This window comes from Schistocerca nitens, chromosome 5 (genome assembly GCF_023898315.1).
Source record: "Schistocerca nitens isolate TAMUIC-IGC-003100 chromosome 5, iqSchNite1.1, whole genome shotgun sequence".
Taxonomy (NCBI): Eukaryota; Metazoa; Arthropoda; class Insecta; order Orthoptera; family Acrididae; genus Schistocerca; species Schistocerca nitens.
The window spans coordinates 309,901,224-309,920,703 of NC_064618.1; the positions used below are offsets into that span (position 1 = coordinate 309,901,224).

Genomic DNA, 19,480 nt, shown 5'->3' on the forward strand with positions numbered 1-19,480 from the left:
TGGTTCCTTTGAAAGGGAATCTCCTCTTACTCCTGCTCCTACTCCTCATGCTGCATTGCTCCTACCAAACTGTCTATGCTCTAGCTGTCGAAGTCTTATCCTATTGTTAGCACATCACTATTTTTATATGGTGTAAGTACTGTATCAAAAAAGCGTTACCTCTGACTACAACAACAATGCTTTCCTTATGGCAATTCACTTTCATAGTTACTGCTATTAATAGTACCTTTATGACTTTTTTAACAAAATATATACTCCTGTGTTTTGCTCAAAGTAATATTGTCAGTAAACACAGAACTTCATAAATGGTGCTTGGTTAGAATGGACAAAAGATCTTAACCATAACTGGCTTTTTACAATAAAACTTTGCACACACAGGATTTATTGTCTGGACAAAATACTGTAAGGATTAGACACCCCTAGCATCCCAGAGTTAGGTGTGAGTGGGGGGACAGGGACGAAACATAAAAGTAGAAAAAATTGAACGATATTAGTGTCAATGTGTTTGAGGTCACTAGACTGAATGATGACAGTCCTTATGATGTTCAAGTACCAGTTCAGTTAAACAAAATGAATAAAACTCAGTAGAAACTTAGGACAATGTTTAGAAAGAAACAGGACCTTGAAGAATGATCTAAAAGGAACTAAACATACAAGAAATCGTTTTCCTGTATCTTTACGTACTGAAAAATTATTCCATCCTCTATTCATACTCATACAAACACAAACATTTTGTAAATGGGCACTGACAGGAGACCCGGGGGATATAGATGATGCTGGGTAATCTACTAAATAAACAAACCTCTCAATTGCTATTTGCTTAGCTGTTGCCAGCATCTCACCTTTGCCTTCAATGAGTTCCATATCTGGTGCTATTATGATCAGCTTCAACCTTTTAAGATTCAGGTACTTGAGAACCTCACGGAGACCGGAGACATGCCTGCGTCTAGCATTAGCCTTTACAGGATCCCTTTCAAATTGGCGATCATGAAATTTAACTACATCTTGAAGCAAAGTGGTGACAGAGCTGTTAATCTCAGGTGTTATGAAGTGGTCACAGTACCTGCAACAAAATAATACACACTCCTAACTTTCATTATGAGCTATTGTTTTTAGACACTATAAAATAACATCTGTACATGATTAGTTAGTAACTGCAAAGAAATGGAGTATCTGTATGTGAAGAACTGAACAGAACAAGTCAAATTAAATCATGAGACTCTTAAAAAAGAAGTGCAAACTCATTTGCTGCATGATAACTAGAAGTATCCTTACAAATTTGCATAAGTAAATACCAATGAAGACATGATAACTAACTACTCATTTCAAAGCAGGAACTGTGTACAATAATCACGTTTAAAATAAAATTATGTTGAAGCCTAAAAAATTTATCCCCAGCTTATGTTTGAAGGCCAGATTATTTTAGATGTGAGTGCCCTTGAACATCAAATATATTTAAGAACTGAAATTACAGCAACTGAATTTACTGGACTACACAAGGTAACGTCCATTCCTGAAAATGGAATAAAATTTGCTTTGATGCTGAGTTCTATTCCATGCACATGTCTCACAAAATTTAGACAACTGATCATTTAACAAGTTGCCCATAACTCTACAGTAACAATTCCATTCTCCGACCACTGTAAGAAGATTGTGGCAGTTAGTGACCAACAGCACTGTGAAACAATGCTACACCTTTCTGTTGTTCCAAATAGGCACAATAACCACTTCCTTAGCCCTCCAGGAGAAAAGCTGCAAGATGTGAGTTCCATATATATGACACAGTGAGACAATTATTTCTTCATTGTTCCAGAGATTAATCTACAGTGTGTATGCTGTGAGTATATGGAAATTCATAACCAGAAGGTGGAACATGGAGTATAATAAGAAGGAAGGAAGTAAAATTGTTCATAATTTCTTAGTACAAAAATAAGATGTACATTACTACAAACCTGTTGTGACTCGCCGATTATTCAAAGCGCCATCGCGCAATTATGCGCGTCCTCTACGTGCGGCGCTGTCTGCCAGCCATGCAGCAGCTGCGCCACCTAAGCGGCCAGCCGAGCAGCGGCCGCTAGACTGGGGCTCAGTGCTCATTCGAATGCTAACGTGTACACATGTCTTGCTTGTCAACTTACTCTGTGACTTATATGTGTTGTGTCGTTCTGAAATATATTTGTTAAACTTGACGTTACAACAAAACCAAACTGCGTGACTTTTTTTTCCAGCATTCTACTGACCAATTTGATGCAGCCTGCCATGAATTCCTCTCCTGTGCCGACCTCTTTATTTCAGAGTAGTATTTCAGAGTTGCTGGAAGTATCCCACTCTCTGACCTTCACTACAGTTTTTACCCTCTAAGTTCCCTCTAGTACCATGGAGTTTATTCCTTGACCCCTTAATTATTTATTTATTTATTTAACCTGATCAGATTAGGGCCATCAGGCCTTCTCTTACATCGGACCAGTGTTCCGCACATGCAGCATTTCACACATCAGAGTTACATCATGACAATAGTTTAAATAAGAAAATTAGATTACTTTAGTGACAATATGAATAAAGTGTAATGACTAAGACCTAATAAAGTAAATGCTGGCAGTATTTTTACAACAGGTGCTATACATACAAATTATGATAAAAGCAATAATAACAACAGTAAAAAAATCAAATAATAATGATAAACATGAGAAAAATTGGCAATAGTAATGAAGATTTGTGTAGATGTACATTAATTTCTTGGTGTGTAAAGTAGATGTTTACTAGTATAGCGAGTTTTGAGAAGGGAGATTTAAGGAGGGGGGAAGAGGGAAGTAATGAGGTGAAGGCATTACTGTTGCTTAAGTAGATATGTCATTAACTGTTTTTTGAAGCTGAACATGTTTTTAAGTTCTCTAACATAATGAGGGAGGTTATTCCAGAGTCGGGTTCCCACTACTGTAAAGGACTTGGAGAAGGTGACTGAGCGATGCAGTGGAACAGAGAGGATTTTATTGTGATGGGAATGTGTGTTTCTGTCATGTTCCGACATAAGTGTTAAGGACGAGGAGAGATGTGAGGGACAGTGTACATTTATAAGGCAGTAGATGAGACAGAGTGTATGGAAATCTCTGCATTTTTCTGTACACAGCCAGGACAATTTTGCATATGCTGGTGAAATGTGATCAAAAAGTCGAACGTCACAGATATATCGGACGCAGGCATTCATGACCAGTTCCAGACGTCGCGAAATTTCCTGAGAGAGGCCTTGTATCTTAATATTGCTGTAGTCAATGGTTGGGAGTATAAGCATTTGTACTAATTTCTTTTGCAGATTGAAAGGGAAGAGTTTTTTATATTTTTGTAGGACATGAAGGGATGCTGATGCTTTTTTGCACACTGCAGTTACGTGCTCTGTCCAATTTAGATTTTCATCTATTATTAATCCCAAACTCTTTGCTGAGGGAGAGAAGCTAATATTTGTTCCATATAGGATAAGAGATGGTACGGATTCCCGATGTTTTGGGCTAATGAGCTTAGAGTGATCAACAAGTACCGCTTGGGTTTTAGATGGGTTTAGTTTTAGTCCTATGTCCTCTGTCGAGGTCAGTATTGAAATTTTCAATAGCTTTCTTAAGATTGCTTGGTTTTGCACTTAGATACAACTGAAGGTCATCAAGATACATATGATATATGCAATAGGTCAGAACCGATGACACATCATTGACATACAGAGAGAAGAGTATAGGACCTAATACTGAGCCTTGGGGAACTCCTGACACTACCTGCCGCCATTGTTATTTTATATTCCCGGACAAGACGCGTTGCTGACGAGACGTCATGTATGACCGAAACCATGCACTGCACTTGGTGAGAAATTTAGACCACTAAGTTTGGCTAGTAAGATGTCGAAGTCGACAGTATCAAGTGCTTTGCTGAAATCTAAAAAGCAAATGATAGTCGCTTCTTTTCTGTCCATGGCAAGTTTCAGGTCATCTGTCACCTTTATCAGTGCGGATGTTGTGCTTCGATGTTTACGGAAACCTGATTGGTATTCGTCTAGTAGGTTGTTAGTAGTTAGGTAGATGGTGAGCTGATCACGGACTATATATTCCAAGCCCTTTGATAGTGCAGGAAGAAGGCAGATGGGGCGGTAGTCAGAGGGTGCTGTGGCGATGTCCTTTTTAGGCAGTGGCTTAATTTGTCCCAGTTTCCAGGCCTCAGGGAAAACATTTGCAATTAATGAATCGTTGAAAATGTCTGTTATAGAGGGCAGTAGTTGATCAATAATAAGTTTTACCATCTGGATAGTGATGCCATCATGTCTAGTAGATGCTGATATAATCCGCATTATGGCTTTCTTGGCAGTATTGCAAGTGATGTGCTGTAGATAGAATTTTTCTCTGCTACAGCCATTCATCCCCATGAAGTAATCAATGATTTTTTTTTGGCAGTTCAGTTGTGGTTGTAGGTAATGTGAAGAATCAATTTAGTTCTTCAGCTGGGACCATGGTATTTTCTGCAACTTTTATTTTGCCTAAACCGAGACTACGGAGATTTTTCCACAGGATAGCTGGTCTACATCTATTGTCAGCTAATGTATGGGCATGCCTGAGCTTAGCATTTCTCACCGCTTGACTGACTATGTTTCGTTTCTTCTTGTATACAGTATGATTTTCAGGTGTAGGGTGTATCTTGTATGCTCAATGTGCAGAGTCTCTGAGATTCATGAGCTGTTTTAGTTCATCAGTCAGCCAAGGTGCAGGTTTCCTTTTTAATTTTCTGGTCTTTATTGGAGTATATTTGTCATATAGTTGAGTAATTTGTCATTTAGGCCCATGAGGGGAGTAGAGGTCATCCCCCAAGCTATTTCTTGTGCCTCAGTTTCGAGTTCAGGCAAATTTATGCACTTGAAGTCTCGGTATGTAGACAGTTTTTGTTTCTTTCTAGGACATTCTAGGGAATACGTCATGAAAATGATGTTGTGGGCAGACATGCCAGGTGCAGATATTTGAGGGGTGTAGATTATTCTGTTTGGAGATTTCATTGCAAATATATCTATGAAAGTGTGACTGGTAGTCGTGTGATGAGTAGGTGCCAGCTGAAGTAGCGTCATATTTTAGGAAGAAAGCATCCTCTTAAATTTCCCAGTGGAAGGACTATTGCGGAGAAAATTAATGTTAGTGTCACCTGCTATAATTACAGGTTCATATGACGATTTGAGACTAGAAGGGCAGTTTCGAAGCAGGCAAACCCACCTACTTTAGGAGGTTTGTAAAGGACACACATTAAGCACTTTCTGTTATGGGATTTGATCTCTATGAACATATATTCCCCTTGTTTATCTACATTGTTGTCGGATGTATGTAGTACAGTAGGTGACAAATAAGAGTGTATGTACGCCCCTACTCCACCCCCTCGTCTGTTGCATCTGTCGTGCCTCAGAAAGATATAGCCATCTAGGTTTATGGAAGTTGTAGGAATACTTGGTTTGAGCCAAGTCTCTGACAAAAGTATTACGTGTATATCATTAGTTTGAAATATATCTAAAAACACAGATGATGTGACTTACCGAACGAAAGTGCTGGCAGGTCGATAGACACACAAACAAACACAAACATACACACGAAATTCAAGCTTTCGCAACAAACTGTTGCCTCATCAGGAAAGAGGGAAGGAGAGGGAAAGACGAAATGTCTGCTTGTGTCTGTGTATGTGCGGATGGATATGTGTGTGTGTGCGCGAGTGTATACCTGTCCTTTTTTCCCCCTAAGGTAAGTCTTTCCGCTCCCGGGATTGGAATGACTCCTTACCCTCTCCCTTAAAACCCACATCCTTTCGTCTTTCCCTCTCCTTCCTTCTTTCCTGATGAGGCAACAGTTTGTTGCGAAAGCTTGAATTTCGTGTGTATGTTTAGGTTTGTTTGTGTGTCTATCGACCTGCCAGCACTTTCGTTCGGTAAGTCACATCATCTGTGTTTTTAGATATATTTTTCCCACGTGGAATGTTTCCCTCTATTATATTCATTAGTTTGAAATATATATTTGAACTCGTCGAAGTGAGCTGGCAGAGATTGGACATTTGCATGTGCAATATGCAACTTGGTGCGTTCGGGTGATGATTGCCCGAGGAGGCTGCCGACAGATGTTCCATTACGTATTTATTTTTTAATACTTCCTCATTAAGTACAAATTTGCATATTATAGTTTGACAGTCACTTGAATGATAATACATAATTTCAGTTTCACTCTCAAATTTGAAGAACATGTCACACCAATCCAACACAGAACTAAAAGTAAAAATTTTGATAGGGTTGTTAACATTTCAAGTAATATATTAAAAAGTATTTTATGAACTAAAAAAATTTAAAGTAAATAACTTTTAATGCCTAGACCTCAATTTTCCTATTACAATTAAGGTATTATAACTAGTTTTAGTAGCTATCTACAGCCATCTTCAGTGTGTTCAAAATGTAACAAAGTGGTGAATACGCACTGCAAAGCCTTGTTAGCCGTTCCAACTCATATTTATTAAGGGGACCACAAATGGTGTAATTACAGGGAGAGAAGTCCGGACTGTATGGAGGGTGGCCGAGAACCTGCCATTTGAATTTTTTCAGGAGTGTCGTGACTGTGTTGGCCATATGAGGCTTTGCATTGTCATGGAGCAGAATGACCCCATGGGTGAGACTGTCTGATCATTCTGATTTGAGTGCTTGGTGAAGAGCGGTCAAGGTATGCAAGTAACACTGGACATTTACTGTTGTCCCATGCTGCTGGAAATGAATCAAAAGGGGGCCATCTTGGTCCCCTTAAAAAGGTTCTGAAGGGCAAATGATTCACCTCGAACGATGACGTCCAGCTGTACGTGCAGAACTGATTAACGTTGCAGCCCCGGGAACTTTATGAGACAGCCATTCACCGCCTTGTGTCACAGTGGGACAAGTGTCTCAAGAGCCGGGGTCAATACTTCTAACATACAGTTACTGGTTTCTGTAATTATGCCTCTGGCTCATTTCTTTTTGAACACCCCTTATAGACAGCGACTGAAATTATTTATAGTAATGTAATAGGAAAATTGCAGTCCAGGCATTAAAAATTTTCATTTTAAAAATATTTATTTAGTAAACTACATTAAGATTACCATCTCTTCCTTGACGTTTGGCTTCAGTAATATATTATAAGCTCGTTCCTTTCACATAACTATTTTACTCAGCCAGAAATGTAACATATTGTGACCAAAATTGAACGGGTAAACATCACTAATCTGAGGCAAAAATTCAAATGCAAGACTGAAGCACTTAAGAGAAGTAGCACCTGCCAGTATCACCAATCAAAACAGTGGTTAAAGACCTGTGAAACCATCAGGTGATAATTTTTCAACAAGAAATAATGTTGAGGAAGATCCAAATATTGCTGCATCACTGTGCACCTCAAGTGTAAGCAACAAGGGTGTTAGTGAAACAAAATTTAGCATTGAAAACGAACAAAATACAGATGTAAACATGCTGTGGACATAAACTCTACAAAAGGCATAAGTACAGATTGGCAGGAAGTGAACAACAACTAGGGAGGCAGAAAAATTCGATGGTAGTGAAACAAAAAACTGAACTGCCCACAACCAAAGAGGTGTCCTCAAAACTAAAACTGTAACTAACTTCTTACAAAACACTTTCCCAAGCCACAACAGTTCTACAGTTGAAAAAATGGAAATGAAGGGATTAAATAATAGCTTCAAAATTGGTGTTGATTTTGACTTAAAAATAAAATAATGGACAATAATGTATGGCTTAAGAATATTTGATAAGATTTTTGTTATTTTGGGGGATACTCAGTTCCCCCAGGACCAAGCATATTTCAGTAGGAAAGGAAATGTCACCACTGAAACAACACAAGCTTAGTTACAGCCAGTGCAAATGTGCAGTGCCTTAGGACAATGTGGTAATGATCCCACATTATCACCACATTTGTTCCACAGGAGATATTAAACCCCCAGCTCCTCAGAGGTCGACAGCTGCTCCACACAAGGCTCTTCTTCCCTGATGCACTGGCACCATGTGCTGGCTACAGGGACTCACTACCTGCTGACCAAGCAATACACTGCTTAGTGCAGCAAAGTTGCTGCTGTTGCAAGCTTATGACACTTGCTGCGCATGCTGTTTCAACCCTTAGAACCTCGGGTGACTGTATGTGCCACCGCTCCTGCTTCCACAAATCACTCTTGATTGTCAACCCTGATATGACTCATCACGGTACTTACGCTCAAAGGTTTACCTAGACTTGCCATTGGACTTGTTCTTGGATCACTACTACTTGGACTTTGTGTATATCAATCACCTGTGTAAGTCTTGCACTTTGTCAATAAAAAAAAGTGTTAACTGTTGCATGCCATCTCATTATTGTGTAGCAATCACTAAACAATTTGCAACTATTTGGTTGACCTCACTGTGTGTAACACGAACTTCTGTTCTACAAACAGTGCCGCAGACAGTGAACATACGTTCTGCAAACAAGTAACACGAAGAGTGTTTACCCCAGTTATACAAACAGTGCCATTGGTGCTATGATCATGGAAGACACGTCACTTCCAAAGAAGCAGTGCTGCAAACAATTCTGCAGTGCCAAATGGACAACAAGCCTCACCTTGAGCACATTCAAGAAGAAAACAACTCTATGCTACAAAAGGCATTGTTGGGGCATGTAAACAGGCCACAGGCCCCACTGGTGCTACTTCCACCTCTGTTCCCATCCTACAATGAGGCAACTGAGGAATGTGAATTCTATGAGAAGTGTCTGAGGCAGCATATCAGTGATTCAGGCAACTAACAATGATACAATTAAAGCTTTAGTTTTGAAATGGATTAAGCCACAAAAGTAGCATGGCCACCTCGACTAAACCATTGAAACTATAGTTTGCATACCACCATATCTCATGTTGAGTTCTACTAGTTCAAAAAAATGCCCAAATCAATCCTACAGAGCCAAGGTTGCAGAACTGCAAGGACTTTGCAGGTAATGAAGAGTTATCAGAACTAAGCATGGTGAAGCATATGCAAATGCAATGGTGAGAGATGTAATTATCCAATCGGCTCCCAACAAAGAGGTACAACAACAGGCCCTACAATTTGATATACATCACTAGAACATGTCTTATCTTGGGCACAAGCTTTCAAGGTATCATGAGCAGCAAGGAAGCAGTGCTTGAAAATTGGACAGGTATTGCTGCAGTTAACACATCACATAGCAGGTGGTTATTGTCATGCCTCTGGTGTGGCTGACATTGCAACAGTAAGGCAGTATCACAAACAATCCCTAATGTGGCAACCAGTGCTACAGGAAAACAGCCCACATGGCACCCGCTTCCTCTCTGGCCTGCATGTTTCAAAAAGTGTTCACAGGAAGGTTGTCCCATCAATGGTCAGTCTGTAATAAATGTAGCAAGGCTGGGCACATATCAACATCTCAGCAGTGTGTAAATCTACCACATCTTGCTCATGGCAATGAAGGGAACAAAGATGGACATTAATATGATGAACTCAGCAGTGCCTGACAAACTGTTTAACTCACTTTCAGTCAATGTGGTAGGACACCATCGATGGACAATTCACTGCAGAAACTAAATACAAAAATGTGGTACAGCAGCTAACCTTCCTTGTAGTGAACAGCAGTACAGTAGAAAATCTCTTTAGTTTCGATGCATCCAATGCTTTTGGTTTCACTATCACCGACGTGGTAAATTTAGTACCTCAACAAGTGGCTTTTCAGAGCCTGGATGCAATGTGCAATGAATTTAAGGACTTTTTTTGCCAGTCTTGACAAACAAAACAAAAAAAATTGCAACACCTGTCACATTGAAGCCTTCGGTGCAGCCTCAATGCCACTGAGCACATCCAGTGCCAATAGCACTCCGTGACCAAGTTAAGGAAGTTATATAACTTGACAGAGATAAGTGTAATCAAACTCATTTCCTCCAACCAAAGGGCAACACCCTTGGTTATCACAAAGGAACTGAAAAGCAAATTACACCTATGCACTGATTTTAAAATGATCAATGCTCAGTCACAAATCAACTCTTAACCCATACCGTGGACAGATGAGCTTAATAGCACAATTGACATGTGGAAAATATTTTTCCAACATATATTGGCTGACATATACCTACAACTTCTGCTGGACGAAGAGTCCGAACAGGTGTTGGTTGTGGGTATATCCTCATGTGATATATCTCCTTGCGATTAGTTTTTGGAATACCAAGTGCCCCTACTTTATTCCAGTGATTTTTGGAGCAGCTAACAGGAAACATCCTTTGTTGCATCAACTAACTTGATGACTTATCGTGACAGAAGATACCACCAAAAAACCCTTGGAAAATCTCCACATTATTCTGAGCATTACAATATGAAGGTCTGAAATGCAATCTGCAGTAAGTACACAACAAATTCCCAGCTGGCATTCACATTGGTCCAGAAATTGGATTATTACAAAGACATGATTTAAAAAGTACAGTGTCTTCTACAGATTGGCACCAAATGTCTGAAGAATTGGCACAAAATGATACATTCAGTACCATGTTCCAAATCTTAAAAGTGAAATTTACTGAAAATTTTCCACTAAGATCCAAGAGATATTGAACTGCCAAATCAAAATACACACAGAAAACAATCAAAGTAAACATGTAGTATACCCCTAGATAAGTTAAATAAAATATGTAGTATAACTATTAAAGTCAAAGCAGCTAAAGATATTGGCATTAAACATAGATAATACTGTAATTATTTACAGATAAAAAGGATGTGCAGAAAAGAAGAACAGGAGGCACAGAAGGAGAGCGATGCCAAATTTATTGAAGACAGACACAATCATTGCAAGGGAGCATGAGATCTGGTTAATGAAAACAGGCAAAAGCCCAGATCTTGTTCTAATTCTTGTAGTCCATATGAATTTAATGAATATTTTCTATGCATAGTGCTAAGCACAGTAGGTGAAATTCTTGATTTGGAATCCATGTCTGCCAGTAATGCCATGACAATGAAGGATGCGGAACCAATGATGCTGGCAGGTAGCGAACTGGTTTCAGTGGCTACCAACAGGGCACCTGTGTATTGGAAAGAGCCTCTGGTGTCCGAGGTGACAAGGCAAGGTGGCCGCTGACTCAGTGCACTTGTGTGTCTTTTAGTTTAGAAGCCATAATTGCTGATTTTCTACCACATGTAGATGGTTGCTTGTTTAGAGGTATCTCCCTCTGGGTTTGCTCTCTTGATATACTATGTGTACTGTTGATGTTTCTGGCATCTGTATGGTTTCAGTTGGCTTATTTCTTTTGATGTTTGAACTCTCACTGTTGAAAATTTGGCACGGTCCAGACAGTGTGCGGTTTTTTCTCTACAGTTTCCGAGTTTATACTTTTAAACTCTTACTACTGGAACAAGTTGTTAAACCTGAATTTGGAACAGGGCCTGGAGTTGCTGTGAAATTTGGAAATAAATGCAGCATGGTAATGTGTAAAAGTGATGACAAGTCTGTGTCACTCATGTATCAATCGTGCTGCATCATCACGGATGACTGGTTTACGGAATTATGGCAGCAGCAGCAGCTGCTGCTGTATTCTGAGCTTTTGTGAGTGATGGCATAACAAGAGCAACTGTGTCAAAAGGTGCTGATCTGTGCTCTCCTTCCTCTGCTGTGTTGCCAGAGGGGGTCACGGTGCTTAGTGTGCAATCGCTGGCGGCTTTCAGAGAGAGAGGACGTCCTAGTGTACGCACAATTGGTGGAAGGTGGTCCGCGCGGACGGCGATTTTTCGTGAGCGGGATTGTATCATACAGTCAGCTGTTAAGAGGTGGGAAGCCAGGCCTCGTCGCGGTTTCGGTTGTGACTCATCCAGAAGGGCGGTGAGGTGATGTGCCTGGAGGCAGGATGTTCTGCCATTTGTATTATCGAGTTCCTGACTTCTTGTGGTAAGATCGCTCGTTCCTTATGTATTTCATGCCCCTCCCCCCTCCCCCCCCCCCCTTCCTAAGGAGGACGTGGTGGTTTAAACTGTCGCTGTTGGTCTGTGAAACTGTCGCCATTGGTATTTGTAGCTGCCTCACGCAGACTAGACCCTTGGTTGCTAGTATGTGCTGGTTGTTTGCTATTTATTTTGCTGCCCACAAGGTTGCACCAGTGAGATTGCCTCCTGGTAGAGCAACGCTCACCATTTGATGATTTGAATCTGCCTGTGGTCGCGTGTGTGTGTTCACCATTAATTGGTATATTGTCAACTTGATCTCCAAGTTCGCATCTTGCGGATTCGTGTCTTGGCTTTCTTGTAGTGTTCCCCAAATTTTCCTGTTGTTGATGTGCGCCATTGAATGACAATTTGTTTAACGGCAAGCAACAAGAGGAGTCTTTCAACAGAGCGATGTTGGGCGTTCACTGAGTGCACTCTTCGTTTCTACTAGTTCCACTCTTTACAGTTTGGTATGAAAGCTTTGTCTATGCCTGGACCCCATTTTGATGAGTTTTGTACAGAGCCAACTAAATTGCATGTTGTGGCAGTGCACCTCAAGTGAAATCAATGATGAAAGCACTTTAACAAGTTGTATGTGGAATGAATAGCAGGGTTACCAGGTTTTTCTGGCTGTTGTAAGTTTGATGGTAGTTTGTGTGACTTATCATATGTGGTTTCATTATTTGTGATATAACTATGTGATTAGCTCCAGTTAAGTTGTTTTAAACGAAAGCCTTAAGAGTCATCTAATACCTCTCTAGTTGATGTGGTACATTTAGCATGGCCATGTGAGCAGTCTGCAGCAGCCCAGGAAACCTTTGTCAATGAGCATCAAGTAGCAGAATGAACTGCAGTTCTCCCCACAGCACACTGTCAGATAACGATCTCATTCCCTAGAGTCCAATGCCCCCAGGTACTCTTAGTTGTCAAAAAGTAGTCTTGCCACCAGTCTGTTAAGCAACTTAATAAGGCAGATACTAGGAATCAGCTTTACCCACTGTTGGATCAGCCTTCACACAAAAGGGGCAGAGGTCTTCACAATTCCTGGTCCAGTACAGCAGACAGTAATGGCTATCCACCCTTGGCAATGGAAAGTTCCTTAGATTGCAGGGCTTGCCCCAGTTGCCACAGTCAACATAAGTGGCAGAAATATCCACATTTAAATAAAGTTTGTTTCAAGTGCAACCACAGGAGTCACATCACTGCTGTCTGTGCTTCCCAGTGTAATGTTTGCAATGTTGAACAGTTGTCTATTAATGTGCTATCTCCACCCAGCTCTTATATCTGCCACATGCTCATTAGCTTGTGCTGCAATTATCTATTTTGGAACACTTGGCTGGGTTTCAGCTTGACAGTGAGGCTATGGCCTCGATCAATTTAGCAACATATCATTAGCTGGGTAGCTCCCCGTTACAAGCAGTTAACAAAACACTGGCTCATACAGTCACCAATTAATTCCGTTCATGAGTCAACTAGTTGTGGTGGCAAAATATAAGAATGTGGAGCACCAGGTAATGTTATTAGTGTTTGATTCTATTTCGGCATCAAATATTTTTGGACAGAACACTTTTACAGACTTCAATTTCCAAGCCATTGATCACATTAATTTAGTGTCACAAGCCATTTCCTTTCATGACCCTGAGTCACTTTTGCAGTCCTATCAACAGTTGTTTGAGTCAACATTGGGCAAAGCAAGGGATTTTCTAACTCATATTCAGCTTAATGTATCTGAGACCCCTAAATTTCACTAAGTTCACTCTTTGCCTTTTGGTATGAAAGATGCAGTTAAAGCTGAATTAGGCAGATCATCACAGGAATTAGGGGTTATTTCACCTTCTTATGCAATACCATTAGTGGTGATCAAAAAATCCAATGGGGCAATACAGTTGTAAAGTGATTTTAAAGCCACAATCAACACCCAGAGTGAGGTGGAAGTTTATGCAATTCCTCACACCAAAGAGTTATTGACAAGACTGACCGGTGGACACTATTTTTTGAAGAATGATTTGAGCGACGCCTATCTGCTGTTGCCCCATGATGCTGGTTTGCAGCATTTGCTCATTATTAATGTGCCATTTGGCCTCTACAATTTTACCAAATTGCCTTTTCGTGTTGTGTCAGCCCCAGAAATTTATCAGCATTTTATCAAGCAGAGAGTTTGCCATATCCCAAAATGTGCAACTTATCTGTATGATTTAACTGTCACTGGTGCCACAAGGGACAAAGGTTTCACACCCTCTCAATCAGCTTTGTAAGAAAGGTGTGAAATTTGTTTGATCAGACACTTGTCAGCAGGCTTTTTTGTGGCTAAAACATTGTTTAGCCACTGCTCCTTGCTTGCTATCTTTGATCCAAAGAAAAACTTAACACTGGCAACTGACACATCGGAGTATAGGATTGCCACTATACTGTCCCATAGAAATCCAGAAGGATCAGAACAACCAATTGCTTTCACATCTAAGACCCTGTCATCCATCCAAAATAACTACTCCCAGATAGAGAAAGAGGGGCGGGTTATCATGTATGATGTTCAAAATTTTCATGTTTTCTTGTATTGCTCTAAATTTCATTGGTTATGGATAATAAACCATCGGTTTTCAAACTCCCTGGCAAGATGGTGCAGAGACTACAGAACTGGACATCATTTCTCAGCAATTATGTTTATGAAATACATTTTTGGTCCACCACACAACATGCTCATGCTTACGCATTGTCCAGGTTGCCCATGGGTCCCGATGTGGAATTTAATGTGAAGAAACAGTTTGTTTTGCAACTGGCAATAATTCAGAAACAACGCTGCAAAAGTTTCCCATACCACCAAAGAAGTAGCAGTAAGCACAAGCCATGACCTAGTGTTGCACAGCATTGTTTCAGCAGTTTAACCAGGATGGGCTGCACAACTTCTTAAGGGTGCCCATCACAATTTTTGATCTTATTGCACTATGAAACAGCAATTCAATGTGCATCAGGGAGTATTGTTGCTTACAACAAAGGATGATAAGTGCCACGTTGTACTTCTGCCTTCATTTCATTAACACATCCTCCATTTGGTGCATTCTTCTCACTGAGGGATGTCTAACATCAAAACATTAGCTTGACAGCCAGTATACTGGTCTGCGATAAGCACCCATATCGAATGTGCAGTGAGGCTGTGTCATACCTGTTTGTAGAACCAAGTGGCCCCAACCCAGATGGTATTGACATGGCCTCAATCACCACAGTACATGTGGATTTCATGGATCTCGTTTTTTTGTAGAAATGTAGTTGATATTGGTGGATACCCAGTCCAAGTTCCCCTACATAGCACAACAGTGAGATCAATTATCAAGGAGCTCACGAATATTTGCAATAGAGGGTGTGCCAAGCATGCTGGTATCTGATAATGGTCTCTAGCTTACACTGTCAGAGTTTCAGGTGTGTGTGTGTGTGTGTGTGTGTGTGTGTGTGTGTGCGGGGGGTGGCGGGTGGGGGGCTCAGCACCCATACACATTTTAAAAGAAACTAATGCAGATAAAATGGCTAAAATTGATGTCACACAGTGAGGAGGAAACTGACGAAAGGACACTCACTAAGAGTTTCAGGCCTTCTGGCACCACAATAGTGTCCAGCACTGACCTCCACTCCCTCCCCCCTTCCGTCCAGCTCCAACTCAAACTCCATGGTGGAGCATATGGTCTTGTCATTCAAGACTCAAATGAGGAAGGTGGTGCAAACTGTGCCAGTAGATGATAGTCTTTTGCACTTATTAACCACATAACCCACCACCCCAGTTAATGGGTGTAGTCCGGCAGAGCTTTTGCACGGACAACTGTCCCATACATCATTGGAGTTCTTGCGACCTAATCCCCTCCTCTTCCCTGGGCCCAGCAGTCAGGTTTTACACCCTGTTTCCAGAAGGGTGTCTTAGTTTGGGCCCACATATTTGGATGTCAACCAGGGTGGACAGAAGGGGTGATAGTCCAACACAAGGGTGTGTAACTTTTTGAGGTCGCGATCAGATACTATAGGTGTAAGAGACACAGGAGCCAATTACGAGTTCAATGTAAGCATAGCAAGTCGCCACCTCAGGAGCCACCTCTGGGGCCTAGAACCAGTAACAATGAAGTCCGTATTTTCCCCTCAGCATCTATGGCATAGAACCTGTCTCCCTGCACCTTGATTATTACTTAAGATCACACAGTGTTGAACTTCCACAGTGCGGGTAAAGCAACAAATGGAGGTTGAGCCACTCCTCCAATACTATCTTACCAGCCTGTTAAACATGATGAAGAAGAGTTGTTGTATTTTGAGCCACTCTTGACCCTGGCGGCCACAGTTGGTTGGTTGGTTTAAAAGAGGGGATGGGGGGACCAAACTGCTAGGTCATCAGTCCCTTGCTCTGATTAAAATAATTCCACAAGGCTGGGAGTAAAGTAATCGAGACATACAAAATACAGCTGGAAGAAAGGAGAAAACCACAAGAATAACAGAAGGGCAACAAAAACTAAAATGGACAAAATTGGGCAAGGAAACCATAGAGAGATGCAAGAAACATGTAGAAGAGTTCAAAACAAGAGAGCAGATTACCATGACTGGCTGGCAATGAGAATAAAAAGGAGAAGCTAGCACTCTGCAACATATTAAAACCTCCACCCTAAAAGCACTAGGGTGGAGGACACAGAGCGACAAAGGATTTGCGCTAAAACTTATATCAAATGATAAAACCCACCCTTATGAATAAAATATGAAACTAAAGCTGCTGTTGAAGCATTGTCACCCAACACCGAAGGTAGGGTGCTGGGAAAGTCCGCCACGCAGCGGCTAAAAGTGGACAGTCCAGCAAGAGGTGCACAACCATCATTTGTGAGCCACAGCAACACCGAGGTTCATCCTAGCGATGGAGGAGGTGACCATGCATTAGCCATGTATGGCCAATGCGGAGCTGGCAGAGGACAAATGACTCCCTGCGAGAGGACTGCATGGAAGACTTCCACACATTCGTAGTCTCCTTAATGAGAAACAGTTTGTTGTGCGTACTGTTATGCCATTCCGTCTCCCAAAGCTGAAAACCCCTGCGGCATACGACAGAACGCAGATCGGTTTCAGAGATGCCCATCTCCAGAAGTGGTTTCCGCATAGCCTGTTTGGCCAGCCTGTCTGCAAGTTCATTGCCTGGGATTCCAACATGTCCTGGGTCCACACAAACACCACTGAATGATGGGACCATTCCAGGGCATAGATGGACTCTTGGATGGACACTACCAAAGGATGGTGAGGGTAGCACTGGTCAATAGCTTGTAGGCTGCTCAAGGAGTCAGTACACAGGAGAAATGACTTGCCAGAGCATGAGCGGATGTGCTTAAGAGCATGAGATATGGCCACCAGCTCTGCAGTGAAAACACTGCAGCCATCTGGCAAGGAGTGCTGTTCAATATGTCCTTCATGAACATACGCAAAGCCTACGTGACCATCAGCCATCATCAAGCTGTTGGTGTAAACCACTTCATGGCCCCAGTAGATGTCGAGAATGTTGAGGAAGGGATAGTGAAGAGCTGCAGGGTTAACAGGGTCATTAGGGTCATGCAAAAGGTCCAGAAGAATCTGCTTCCTAAGTGTACACCATGGAGATGTACGTGACTGGACCTCGAGGAGAGGTGGTAACAGGAAGGACTCCAGTTCAGACAGAAGGGACCAGATGCAAACTGCAATCATAAGCCCTGAACTGGGCCAGCGATGTGGGAGATGAAGCACCACGGTTGGGAAAAGAAGACTGTAATTCGGATGTGCAGGAGAACTATGGATGTATGCAATGTAACTGGTGAGCATTTGTGCATGCCTAACCCTCAATGGAGGGACTCCGGCCTCCACCAGGACACTGGTCACCGGACTCATTCTAAAAGCTCCCATAGTCAAGGCGGGATTGAACAAGGGCTCTGCACAGCTGCAGCAGTGTAGAGCGATCTGCACCCTGGTTGGTGTTGCTCGGGCAGTGCAGGGCACTGAGGTGCTGCCAGTACTTCCACTTAAGCTGACGAAGGTGAGGTAGCCAAGTCAATTGGGTGTCGAAAACCAGTCCTGCGACTGAAAACTGGAAGCTGTTGGCTAGAGCCCATGACTGCACCTTGTGAACAGCTCCCTGTAGGGGCCGCTCAGCAACACCAGTACTGGAGTAGCAGTACATAATGCAGAAGCCATACGCATACAGAGAAGGTGAGACCAACTGCCCTACAGCTGCTGCTAGACCGTTAATAGCCACTAAAAATAGAGAGAGACACTCAATATGGAGCCCTGTGGAACGACATTCTCCTGAATACAGGGGGAACTATGGGAGGCACAAACTTGGACACAGAAAGTACGGAGCAACTGGAAGTTTTGGATAAAAATCAGGAGCGGGCCTCGGAGACCCCACTCATACAATGTGGCAAGGATATGATGTCACCAGGTCATTTTGTATGCTTTGTCAAAAAAGACAACCAGATGTTGGTATCTGGAAGAGGCTGTTTGGATGGCAGACTCGAGGAACACAAGATTATCAGTGGTAAAGTGACCCTGGCGGAAGCCACCCTGACGTGGAGCCAGTAGGCCACATGACTCCAGAACCCAACCCAACCGCCGACACACCATATGTTCCAGCAGCTTACAAAGAAAGTTGGTGAAGCTGTTGGGCCGGTAGCTATCCACATCAAGTGGGTTTTGACTGGGTTTGAGCACTGCAATGATGGTGCTCTCCTGCCATTGCAAAGGAACGATATCATCGCACCAGATCCGGTTGATGATGATGAGGAAATGACACTTGTAGTCAGACGAGAGAGGTTTAATCATCTGACTGTGGATCCGACCTGGCCCAGGACCTGCATTGGGGCAATGTGCAAGGACGCTGAGGAGCTTCCACTCTGTTTATGGGGCATTATAGGGTTCACTATGGCATGTAGTGAACAAGAGAACTTTCCTTTCCATACACCATTTGAGGATGCGAGAGGCTGGGGTAGTTCTCTGACGCAGAGGCTCGAACATAGTTCTTGGCAATTGCATTTGTGTCAGTAGATAACACACCACTGATGTTAATGCCAGGGACACCTGTAGGGGTCTGGTACCCAAAAAGACGTCTGATCTTCGTCCAGACTTGAGAAGGTGACGTATGACACCCAATGGTCGACACATACCTCTCCCAACAATCCTGTTTCCATCGTTTTATAAGCTGGCGAACGCAGGCACGCAGCCGCTTAAAGTCTATTAGGTGCTCTGGGCAAGGATGCCGCTTCTGTTGCTGTAGAGCTTGCCAACATCCTTTAATTGCCTCAGTGACTTCCGAAGACCAGCTAGGGACTGTCTTTCGCCAGGGGCACCCTAAAGAAAGAAGGATTATTTTCCACCGAAGAAACAAATGTTGTATGACCTGCTCAATGACAACATCGATGGCACCAGGTGGGGAAGATTCAACAGTGACAGCAAAGGTGAAGGCTTCCCAGTCTGCCTTGTTCAAAGGCCATCTGGGTAGGCATCTGTGGGCATGATGCTGGGGAATTACAGGAAGAT

General features: G+C 42.2%; 1 protein-coding gene across 4 annotated transcripts in view; it reads right to left on the reverse strand.

Annotated features, from left to right (window-relative positions):
• Positions 1-19,480, reverse strand: part of LOC126260251 (uro-adherence factor A) — a 138,579-nt gene that overhangs the window by 32,431 nt on the left and 86,668 nt on the right. For all 4 annotated transcript variants that reach the window (XM_049957572.1, XM_049957570.1, XM_049957571.1 and 1 more), the window contains exon 4: positions 843-1,063. In XM_049957572.1, the coding sequence (XP_049813529.1) occupies positions 843-1,063 (221 nt within the window). The remainder of the gene's footprint in view (positions 1-842; positions 1,064-19,480) is intronic.